Source organism: Aquarana catesbeiana, linkage group LG02 (assembly GCF_042186555.1).
Source record: "Aquarana catesbeiana isolate 2022-GZ linkage group LG02, ASM4218655v1, whole genome shotgun sequence".
Lineage (NCBI taxonomy): Eukaryota > Metazoa > Chordata > Amphibia > Anura > Ranidae > Aquarana > Aquarana catesbeiana.
In genome coordinates this window covers 335652017-335664660 of record NC_133325.1, presented here as the reverse complement: position 1 = coordinate 335664660, position 12644 = coordinate 335652017, and the positions used below count along the sequence as shown (strand labels likewise).

Genomic DNA, 12644 nt, shown 5'->3' with positions numbered 1-12644 from the left:
GTGAAAAGAAAAGATCACACTGAGCTGATTTTGAAGTTCAGACAGTTATCATTACAGTAATGCAACCATATAACCGCCATTACCAGGGAATCTTATAGTATATGTAAACCCAATCACTAAAATATGAAATAAGATTTAACTTTAGCTTTAAAATATTTTAAAAAATTGTCACTATGTTGCACGCTCTCCCAATGCAGACTACACCCAGCCCTGCCAATGCACATTTCATAGGTATATTCTGTTGTCAGAAAATTCATCCTGAGCAATGACATGCAGCAGTTGCTTGAGCGAGTGTTTGTAGTCATTAAGTGGCTGCAAAGAGGCTGAAGGATGAACTAAAAGGTAAAAACAAGCATTTCATTAGCAAAAACATGAAAATGTATATTGAATGTTCCTAAAAGCTCTGTAAAATAAACTTTGAACAGGATTGGTTCAGGCTAGGAATGCAATTTTGGTTTCACTGCAAACATAGATTCATGGTAAATCCCCAAGGATCGCAAATTGCAAACATTTGCCTGAAAACTTTGCAAGTTTGCAGCCAGATGTAAGGAACAACCAATAAAGCAGTGCATAGCCTTTTCCCCTGGTTGTCTGAGTCACAAGATTCAATAATCCGAAGGAAAAGATACTGTACCACAGTGTGCTTTACTGTACTTTTGATTATGGTATTGGTACAATAGCTTGCTTATTAATCCTACAAATGGCTAGAATTCAATGACAAACAATTTCACAGATAATATGGCGCAACCCAAAATATACATAAGTAAATATTTCCCAAAAAGTTCTTATCGTAAGGGAAAGGAATAAAAAAAAAATCCATAATAGTCCATAGTAAAAAAACGAATAAAACAGTCCTTAAATACCCTCTGGCACAAAGATGGCAGCTCCACCAAGAGACAGGAATCAATCTCTAGAGGAAATAGCAGGGAACACAAAGGGGCACCACTAAGTGCAGCATTAAAATTCACTTTAATAAAATGGCCAAATGCACACTCACATTGTTCCAAATAGATAGTGCTTGTGAGTACAAAAATGTCTCAGTAGGGAACGCCCACATACTGAGCGGAGATGGTAACAGCAGCAAGCTGCAATCGGTAAGCCGGAAAGTCGCTGGACTGGGAGGACCTCCAGAACCACTGCGGAACCGGACATGACATCAGCCCTGGGGGACAATTCTGTTGCCTTAGTAATGCATTTCAGGGCGCCAATCAGCTTCTTTGTCAAACCCCTGTTCCCTGCTAGAATTTAAAGGGGTTGTAAAGTCAGAAGGTTTTTTATCTTAATGTGTTCTATACATTAAGATAAAAAGCCTTCTGTGTGCAGCATTCCCCCTCAGCCCACCTAGTACTTAGCTGAGTCCCATCTCTGTCCAGCAGTGTCCACGAGTTTCTTGGCCTTCCGAGACTCTCCCTCCTGATTGGCTGAGACACAGCAGTGACACCATTGGCTCCTGCTGCTGTCAATCAAAGTCAGTTAGCCAATCAGGAGAGAGAGGGAGCAGGGCCGGGCCGCATCTCTGTGTCTGAATGGACACAGGGAGCTGTGACTCGGCTTGGGTGCCCCCATAGCAAGCTGCTTGCTGTGGGGGCACTCAACAGGAGGGAGGGGCCAAGAGCACAGAAAGGGACCCCAGAAGAGGAGGATCCGGGCTGCTCTGTGCAAATCCACTGCACTGGGCAGGTAAGTATGACATGTTTGTTATTTTTATAGAAAAAAAAACAAGACTTTACAATCACTTTAATCACAGAATCCCCCTACGCCATAGACTTTAATGGGGGTTGTTGCTAACTTTGAGCTAGATTTGCAAAGCTGTTTGTGACCTGAACCTGAGGAGATTCTCTTATAAATAGTTCAGAGGCGTCCAGCTTATTTGTTCATTGGGTAGAGATTGTGTGTGGGTTTATGCTCCATCATTGTTTTGACTAATATGTGGTCTGGTCTGAAGATTTAACGTTATTGTTTTTATATAAAGGTTTGTATTTTTAACAGATTTTGACCTACACTATTAGTGAAGGAATGCAACAGTATGAGTTATGAAAATTTTAATATTCTGATTCTAATGTATTCAGAGTAAAAGTGAAATGTCCAGAATCAATAAATTAAACTAGCTATGCAGCAAGTAAGAAAACAACAAGCCAAAAGCTTGCCCAGCAAGTTTTAGAATCCAGTGATTGAACTTTCAAATAGAGCTCCAGCTTAAATAAGGTTTAAGTATGTCTTTTATTCTATTTGTGTACAAAGCCTTATTACCTCTAGTGTCCTGGCTAAACCATTAGAATTACAATATTTATAGAATAATCTCCTTAAGGTCACATTAAAGTATGCACAGTAGCTCACAAAAGTGAGTACACCCCTCACATTTTTGTAAATATTTTATTATATCTTTTCATGTGACAACACTGAAGAAATGACACTTTGCTACAATGTAAAGTAGTGAGTGTACAGCTTGCATAACAGTATAAATGTTCTGTCCCCTCAAAATAATTAATTGGAAATAGGAGGATGTCCCAAGGGATAATACGGGCAAAGAACCAAAACCAGAATGATTAGAAAAGTGATGCAAGGAGTATAAAAAAATATACATTGTATTGAATATATAACAATATGGACATCTAAAAGCATCAAGTGGAACAGAGCTATCAATATAGAAATACAGTTGCTCAATAGTGCAGCACACAATACGTTTATAGACTTTAAGACAGAAGAATTGTTAAACTGTGACTCTTCACCCCAACATTTTTTGGGCTATTTGCCAAAGATGGGGCACTCCGGATGTAGATCTTCTAGCGTCCAGATTCAACATGAAGTTAGTCTACTTTGTGTCCAGGATAAGGGATCCACTTGCATGCGGAACAGGTGCGTTGGTGACCCCGTGGGATCAGTTCTCACTGATCTATGCATTTCCCCCTATTCAGGTGCTGCCTCGACTTCTTTGCAGGATCAAGCTGGAAAGAAAGCCGATAATTCTGGTAGCACCAGCATGGCCCAGAAGGTCATGGTATGCAGAAATCGTAAAGATGGCAGTGGAGGGTCCATGGTCCCTCCCACTACGGCCAGATCTACTCTCACAGGGGTGAGTACACCCATAAGTGAAAATGTCCAAATTGGGCCCATTTAGCCATTTCCCTCTCCGGTGTCATGTGACTCGTTAGTGTTGAATGGGGAGCAGGTGTGTTAAATGTGGTGTTATCGCTCTCACTTTCTCATACTGGTCACTGGAAGTTTAACATGGCAAAGAACTCACTGAGGATCTGAAAAAAATAATTGCTGCTCTACATAAAGATGGCCTAGGCTATAAGAAGATTGCCAAGACCCTGAAAATGAGCTGCAGCACAGTTTCTAAGACCATACAGCGGTTTAACAGGACAGGTTCCACTCAGAACAGCTGTACAATCACTACTTTACATTGTACCAAAGTGTAATTTTTTCAGTGTTGTCACATGAAATGATATAATAAAATATCTACAAAAATGTGAGGGGTGTACTCACTTCTGTGAGATACTGTGTGTGTGTGTGTGTGTGTGTGTGTGTATGTATGTGTGTGTGTGTATATATATATATATATATATATATATATACACAGTTGTGCTCATAAGTTTACATACCCTTCCAGAATTTATGATTTCTTGGCCATTTTTCAGAGAATATGAATGATAACACAAAAACAATTCTTTCACTCATGGTTAGTTTTTAGCTGAAGCCATTTATTATCAATCAACTGTGTTACTCTTGCTAAATCATAATCACAACAGAAACTACCCAAATGACCCTGATCAAAAGTTTACATACCCTGGTGATTTTGGCCTGATAACATGCTCACAAGTTGACACAAAGGGGTTTGAGTGGCTATTAAAGGTAACCATCCTCACCTGTGATCTGTTTGCTTGTAATTAGTGTGTGTGTATAAAAGGTCAATGAATTTCTGGACTCCTGACAGGCCCTTGCATCTTTCATCCAGTGCTGCACTGACGTTTCTGGATTCTGAGTCATGGGGAAAGCAAAAGAATTGTCAAAGGATCTGCAGGAAAAGGTAGTTGAACTGTATAAAAAGATATCCAACTAATTGAGAATACCAATCAGCATTGTTCAAACTAATCAAGTAGTGGAAAACGAGGGGATCTGTTAAGACCAAACCACGGTCAGGTAGACCAACTAAAATTTCAGCCACAACTGCCAGGAAAATTTGTTCGGGATGCAAAGAAAAACCCACAAATAACTTCAAGTGAAATACAGGACTCTCTGAAAACATGTGGTGTGGCTTTTTTAAGATGCACAATAAGAAGGTATTTGAAGAAAGATGGGCTGCATGGTCGAGTCACCTGTAGAAAGCCATTACTACGCAAATGGCACAAAGTATCCTGCTTACAATACCCCAAACAGCACAGAGACAAGCTTCAGACCTTCTGGCACAAAGTCATTTGAAGTAATGAGACCAAAATTGAGCTTTTTGGCCACAACTATAAACAATACATTTGGAGAGGAGTCAACAAGGCCTATGATGAAAGGTACACCATTCTTACTGTGAAACACGGAGGTCGATTGCTACAAAGGCACAGGAAATTTGGCCAAAATTGATAGCAAGATGAATGCAGTATGTTATCAAAAAATACTGGAGGAACAATACTGCAGGAGCCACTCTGGGGAGATCTCAAATGTGCAGTTCATGCAAGACAGCCCAAGAATTTACAGGAACTGGAGGCTTTTTGCCAAGAGGAATGGGCAGCTTTACCTTCTGAGAAGATAAAGAGCCTCATCCACAAATACCACAAAAGACTTCAAGCTGTCATTGATGTTAAAGTGGACAATACATGGTATTAAGAACTGGGGTGTGTAAACTTTTGATCAGGGTCATTTGGCTAGTTTCTGTTGCCATTATGATTTAAAAAGAGTAAACACAGTTGATTGATAATACATGGCTTCAGCCAAACACTAACCATGAGTGAAAGAAACATTTTTGTGTTATCATTCATATTTTCTGAAAAATGGCCAATAAATCATAAATTCTGCCAGGGCATGTAAACTTATGAGCACAACTGTATATATAATACTTTGCAAAAGCTTTAGGCAGGTGTGAAGAAAAGCTGGCTTCAAAACAGGGTCAGATTCAGCTTCTATGTACACTTGTACACCGTTTTTTAAGGAACTTGGCAGGTAAGTTGTTTCAAACATTTGGAGAACTAACCACAGGTCTTCTGTGAATGTAAGCTGCCTCAAATCCTGTCTCTTTATGTATTCCCAGACAGACTCAATGATGTTGAGATCAGGGCTCTGTGGGGGCCAAACCATTACTTCTAGGACTCCTGACATGGCATGATGGATAAGTATCTGTCTGCCTATATTTTTCAGCATTGAGGACACCATTGCTTCTGATGAAATCTCCAACTCCATTTGCAGAAATGCAAATTTGGTTAGTTCTACAAGATGTTTGGAACAACCCACCTGATGTTTTTTTTTTTCAAAAACTGTGTGCAAGTGTTTGTAGAAGAAATAATGCTGGTTTGAAACCAAAAGGTAATCACACCAAATATTGACTTGATTTAGGTTTTTCTTCTGTTCACTCACTTTGCATTTTGCAATTGATAAAAATAAACAATTAAAATATATATTTTTGAAAGCATTCTAACTCTACAGCGACATTTCTTCAAACCTGCCTAAAACTTTTGCAAAGTACTTTGTGTGTGTGTGTGTATATATATATATATATATATATATATATATATATATACAGTATCTCACAAAAGTGAGTACACCCCTCACATTTTTGTAATTATTTTATTATATGTTTCATGTGGCAACACTGAAGAAATGTCACTTTGCTACAATGTAGTGAGTGTACAGCTTGTATAACAGTGTAAATTTGCTGTCCCCTCAAAATAACTCAACACACAGCCATTAATGTCTAAACCGCTGGCAACAAAAGTGAGGACAACTCTAAGTGAAAATGTCCAAATTGGGTCCAATTAGCCATTTTCCCATCCTGGTGCCATGTGACTCGTTAGTGTTACAAGGTCTCGGGTGTGAATGGGGAGCAGGTGTGTTAAATTTGGTATTATTGCTCTCTCTCTCATACTGGTCACTGGAAGTTCAGCATGGCACCTCATGGCAAAGAACTCTCTGAGGATCTGAAAAAAAATTGTTGCTCTACAGAAAGATTGGCTAGGCTATAAGAAGATTGCCAAAACCCTGAAACTGAGCTGCAGCATGATGGCCAAGACCATACAACAGTTTAACAGGACAGATTCTGCTCAGAACAGGCCTCGCCATAGTCGGCCAAAGAAGTTGAGTGCACGTTCTCAGCATCATATCCAGAAGTTGTCTTTGGGAAATAGATGTATGAGTGCTGCCAGCATTGCTGCAGAGGTTGAAGGGGTGGGCGATCAGCCTGTCAGTGCTCAGACCATACACCACACACTGTATCAAATTAGTCTGCTTGGCTATCATCCCAGAAGGAAGCCTCTTCTATAGATGATGCACAAGGAAGCCCGCAAACAGTTTGCTGAAGACAAGCAGACTAAGGGCGTGGATTATTAGAACCATGTCCTGTGGTCTGATGAGACCAAGATAAACTTATTTGGTTCAGTTTGTGTCTAGCATGTGTGGCAGCAAAAAGATGAGGAGTACAAAGACAAGTGTGTCTTGCCTACAGCCAAGCATGGTGGGGGGAGTGTCATGGTCTGGGGCTGCATGAGTGCTGCCGGCACTGGGGAGCTACAGTTCATTGAGGGAACCTCGAATGCCAACATGTACTGTGACATACTGAAGCAGAGCATGATCCTCTCCTTTCAGAGACTGGGCTGCAGGGCAGTATTCCAACATGATAAGGACCCCAAACACACCTCCACGATGACCACTGCCTTGCTAAAGAAGCAGAGGGTAAAGGTAATGGACTAGCCAAGCATGTCTCCAGACCTAAACCCTATTGAGCATCTGTGGGGCATCCTCAAACGGAAGGTGGAGGAGCGCAAGGTCTCTGACATCCACCAGCTCTGTGATGTCGTCATGGAGGAGTGGAAGAGGACTCCAGTGGCAACCTGTGAAGCTCTGGTGAACTCCATGCCCAAGAGGGTTAAGGCAGTGCTGGAAAATAATGGTGGCCACACAAAATATTGAAACTTTGGGCCCAATTTGGACATTTTCACTTAGGAGTGTACTCACTTTTGTTGCCAGTGGTTTAGACAATAATGGCTGTGTGAGTTATTTTGAGGGGACAGCAAATTTACACTGTTATACAAGCTGTACACTCACTACTTTACATTGTAGCAAAGTGTCATTATTACATTGTAGCAAAGTGTCATCATTATTATAATAAAATACTTACAAAAATGTGAGGGGTGTACTCTCTTATATATATATATATATATATATATATATATATATATATATATATATATATATATATATATATATATATATATATATATATATATATATATATAAAGCCCTTCGCATATAACCTTATTGCAAGCACCCACACAATCACTTCACGATCGGACATTGATCGGACATTCCGACAACAAAATCCATCGGATTTTTTCCGGCGGATGTTGACTCAAACTTGTCTCGCATACAAATGGTCGCACAAAGTTGTTGGAAAATCTGATCGCTCCGAACGCAGTGGCGTAAAACACGTACGTTGGGACTATAAACGGGGCAATAGCCAATAGCTTTCGTCTCTTAATTTATTCTGAGCACGCGTGGCACTTTGTCCGTCGGATTTGTCTACACACGATCGGAATTTAAAGGATCGGATTTTGTTGTCGGAAAATTTTATATCCTGCTCTCAAACTTTGTGTGTCGGAAATTCCGACAGAAAAAATCCGATGGAGCCCACACACGATTCTGACAACACAATCTGATCGCACTTTCTCCGTCGGAAAATCCGACCGTGTGTACAGGGCATTATATTTACATCTGCATGAAGAACCTGCTAAAATTCAGAACAAACTTTAGCCAAAACTGTGATTTGTATGAACTATAGATCCATGTAGAAACAGGGAAGCCTGGATTTTTTTAAAACAACATATGGCCGATTGGTTGGCAAGTAACAAATATGATTGTTTTATATACTGTATATTAAAAAACAAATAATAAGTCTATAGTAATACATTTTTCTTTCAGTGACCGTGCTATGGAGAATGATCGTCCCGGGGTGATATGTGACACAAATAATCAAGGTACAATGTGCTTCCCCCAAATATGAATAACCATTTGCATTTTCTATAAAAAAAAAAAACTTTTTGCAAACTGTAAAGCAGCCTTTATTACATTAAACCAAAGCCACAATTCTCAAAAATGCACAGCACTATATGCTTGCAATGGTACATATTTAATCAAATGAATTGCCATTCTATAATAAATGTATTGTGCTGACTTCTTAACGAATGAGGGCAAACTGTGTGATTATACAATTAAACTCCTATAGATAAATTTAGAAGAAATATCAATTCTTTTTTTGTTATACTGTATAAACCATATTTGCCTTTAAATGTAATTTGTGATTTCTTGGTTTTCTAGCATGCACTAAGATGTGGTTACCAGTGCCAAACAGCACTACTAAGTGGTACAATAAGCCAACCGACAAATGCTTATTTAAAAGCTAAGCTCCCCTTTTAGCAGCATGTTACACGTTACACTCGTATTCGGGGTGTAACATGTATCATGTTACCGAAGAGCCTGCCCGTACCCCCAGATGCCCCATTGTGACAGCAGATGAGGGATCCTCTTCTACACCCGCTGTCAGAATTTAATAGCAAGAGAAGGGTGCACTGACCTAGCTCATTACCAAAAGTGAAAACAAAAGGCCTGAACAACCTCTGGACCACAGTCTTCGATCTGAAAGGTAACTATAGATGCGGCATCAGTAACTGTGGAATATGCGCCTTCATGTGTCATCGGAAGAAGGAAGTGATGGGTACGGATGGAAAGACGCATTAAGCAGTTTATTAACTGTGGCACATTCTTTGTAATATATGGCCTATTATGCCCTTGTAGGCTTCTATATGTTGGACGCACATCACATCCTCTAAGCATAAGAATAGGAGAGCACAAAAGCAGTATTTCAAACCAAAAGGGGAATTACTTCCTTGACACTTCACAGATGTTCACACTGTAAGCACAGAAAGATTGAGGGTCTTTGGGATAGAGGCCATAACGAATGACCTAGACAGTGGCAAGAAATACCAAAACTTTGTACAAGAGAGGCCTTTTGGATTATTTTCTTAGGATCTCTTGCCCCGAAAGGCCTTAACAAGGTGATAGAACTACACACTGTAGTATAGTCCTATATTTTGCCCCTACAGTTGATTAAAACCCAAGGATGACAACTTAGCCCGGTGGACCCCCTTATGGGTAGCCATTGATCTTCATTTCTTATAGTTAAGTGCATCTCCACATTCAGTTTGTATGTCTGGCCCCTGTTTGAACTAGTAAAACACCTGATACTTTTGGTCACATGCATTTTGTGCTAAATACCGACCTAACAATCATTATTGAGCAACGCATACTCCAATTGTCAATTAGTCCTTAGTGTCAAATGGGGCATGTCCTTACTCCATAATATGTATACACATATGTGTATATAACTAATACAATACAATACATGGAAGCCAATAGCTTAACATTGTCAAAAGGAGTGGGACCACTCCCACGTACTTTGGTTATGGATGACGCCTCTTGCCCAATATCCTAATGAGAAGTGATACATTCCTAAATACATTACATCAAATCAAAGACACAAACATGCACGCATGCAGACATAGGGCTGTGTGCATTACAGTGTTGATGAGGGTAGGTGTGTATCGGTGTGTTGATGCGTATGCATGCTTATGCGTACAGCTCTCTATACATGAATACAGATGTGTATGAATGTGTGTATGTGGGTACATATAAACGTGCATATGTGTACATGTATGTTGCGCAAACACAGGTATATGTGTTCATGTTGGTGTGTACTGCAACAGTCATGATTTCCCCTATTTTATATATATTTTTTATATGTTGTTTGTACAGGCACATATGTTCATGTTAGTATGACAGAATTCTATGGAGAGTCATTTGTATGTCAGTTTTATTGTGGTGTTGTCGGAAATATGCATAAGAGTCCTATGCACAACTTATTCACTTTGACCCCCTAGGGTTTCTTAGTCCCTGTGGTGCCCGTTCCACACATTTACCAGTGGCTCTCATAGCCGGACAGTGCAGGGTGCGGCGTCCTATTAGGAAAGGACCGGATACGGTGTCACCGGAAGTGACACAGCAGGTGGCGGAAGTAGAGGGTGGGGCGCGCATCCACCCACACTTCTGGGTTTCGGCAGTTTGGCATGTGTCCCAGTACCCACCATTTAAGTGGGTTTTTATTTTGGGTACTCTACCGATGAAGGGCTTTCCCCTTCCCCTGACAGATGGACCACCAGGTGAGGACACTCAAGTGAGACCTGGCAAGCATCAGATCTGATTTATAAGCAATCATTCATGTAATATACATTAGACTGGCTCATACACACACTGTGTGCCTTTTTTATAGTCAGATAAGCAAATGGTTTGAGAGGAATGCAACTGTACTGTTATGCATATGTGCTGGCAACCAGTTTTTTGCAATAAGAGGAACTGTATAGAGATGTCTGTTGTTATTATCTCCACACCCCCCAATTTTCTGAGGGGGTGGAGTCACTCTAGGTGGACGTTGTTTGATATGTGTATATATGTGTACTGCTAAGAGAGATTAGTCATACATCACTTTGGCTCTAAGGAAGAGGGTTCTCCCTCGAAACGCGCTAGCATTAAGGGTACTTTCACACTGCGGCGGTGCCAACGTTAGCGGTAAAGCGCCGCTAGTTTTAGTGGCGCTTTACCACTGTTATAGCGACACTTTTCAGCCACTAGAGGGAAGCTTTTAACTCCTGCTAGTGGCCAAAGAGAGGGTTAATATCACCCGTGTTGTGGCGCTGCCGCACCATTCATTTCAATGGGCAGGGCGTTTTGGGAGCAACGTTCCTTCACCGCCCCAAAGATGCTGTTTGCAGGAATTTTTTTCCCGTCCTGCAAGTGCACTGCCCCAGTGTGAAAGCCTGAGGGCTTTCACACTGGGGTGGCTTGAGTGGCGCTTTACAGGCGCTATTTTTAGCGCTAAAATGCCTGAAAAGCACCCCAGTGTAAAAGGGGTCTAAGCCATTACAGACGCCACCTGGTCTTCCCACACCACTGATTTATCACATCAGACCTGAAGGCAATCGTTCTCATTTGCTATGCTATGATATGCCTAAACACACCGTATGTGAGTATAACAATTGTTTATAACTTGAAAAAAAAATTTTTTTTAGTAACGCGCTAAGTCAGTGCGCCCTTCTCTTGCTATTATTTTACAGTCTTAAGGATACCCATTGCCCTGAGGGGGACAGCAAGGCCGCTGGCATGGAAGAAGATTATTCAAATCATACACCTCCAAGCCTAATACCCAAGCGCAGGAGAATAGCTTTTTGATTATACAATTTAGAAACAACCCTGCTGTGCGGGCCTCCGCCCACACAGCTGCTTTATTTATTCACAGAGTTCTGTGAATGAATGCACTACAAGTCCTGTCTGCCAATGAAGCAGACAGCTTGTAGTTCTCAATGATCTGCAGGGCGCTTGTGAGCTGCCTTATAATTCAATGATTCTCCCTGACCTGCAAAAAAATGTCTTAAATCTTAAAAAGGTTTGTTTGAAAACATATCCGTAAAGCCATCATCCAGGGTGATGTTTGTTCTGGCCTTGGGATCCGATTTACTGAGCCAACGCATATCGCGGGATAACCGGTTTAGTCAGGGCCTCAGATCCTATTACATAATACTGTAGTAATATATAGAAAATGTGTAAAACAACAATAACTGAACAACATATGTTTATGTGGCATATTATCTCAAAGACATTTTCACAGATAATATGAAAAGCCATATCCATTATGAATACTCACAGGAGGGGTGAAATAAATCTTTTAAATGTATAGTATATTTAAAGACTAAAACATTGGGAAATAATTATCTTTATAGTATAAATACTTGACAGTTGTAGCAATAAAAAAGTAGTGGTCACCTGTGAAATAATACATGGTATGTTGGTGATAGGTAGCCTGTCTAGTCCGTGGGGAGCTATGCATGCTCCTTAGTGCCACCCCATTCAAAATCGGGATACATACTGGGGAAATGAGCCCGCCCCTACCCCCGGTATACATGCTGGGGAGATTAGCCAAGCCCTCAAGGCCAGCCCTGGAATCCTGCCCGGGCATTGTTAGCGGCCTCATGGAACACCCCTCCTCTCAATTGTACATGACCCCACATTATATATATATATAAACCTGGCCTCAGTGTGAGGCATTGCAGTCTGCCATTCTAATACATGCCTTGCTGGACAAGAGCCACAATACCAAGATGCAGGTAATGGGGTGGTGCAGGCGACTTACTATCCCCTTAATATGCCCTGTTTATTCAAATTTAATTAATTTAGATCATCCAACCCTTGATGGATGCGACAGCATCCATTAAACACTGTATTCTTAGATGTTTGTTCTATATATCGCTTATCCAGCATTGAGAAGTGTATTTAGAACAAGATTATCTGTTCCTATCTTGGGTTCCTCGCTCCCTATTTTCTCCTCATTCCTGAAACAC

The 12644-nt window shown here is 40.7% G+C and overlaps 1 protein-coding gene across 2 annotated transcripts in view; it reads left to right on the top strand.

Annotated features, from left to right (window-relative positions):
- The window catches only part of CFAP47 (cilia and flagella associated protein 47), a 769322-nt gene that overhangs the window by 349010 nt on the left and 407668 nt on the right, over positions 1–12644 (top strand). For both annotated transcript variants that reach the window (XM_073614843.1, XM_073614844.1), the window contains exon 42: positions 8119–8174. In XM_073614843.1, coding sequence (XP_073470944.1) covers positions 8119–8174 — 56 coding nt within the window. The remainder of the gene's footprint in view (positions 1–8118; positions 8175–12644) is intronic.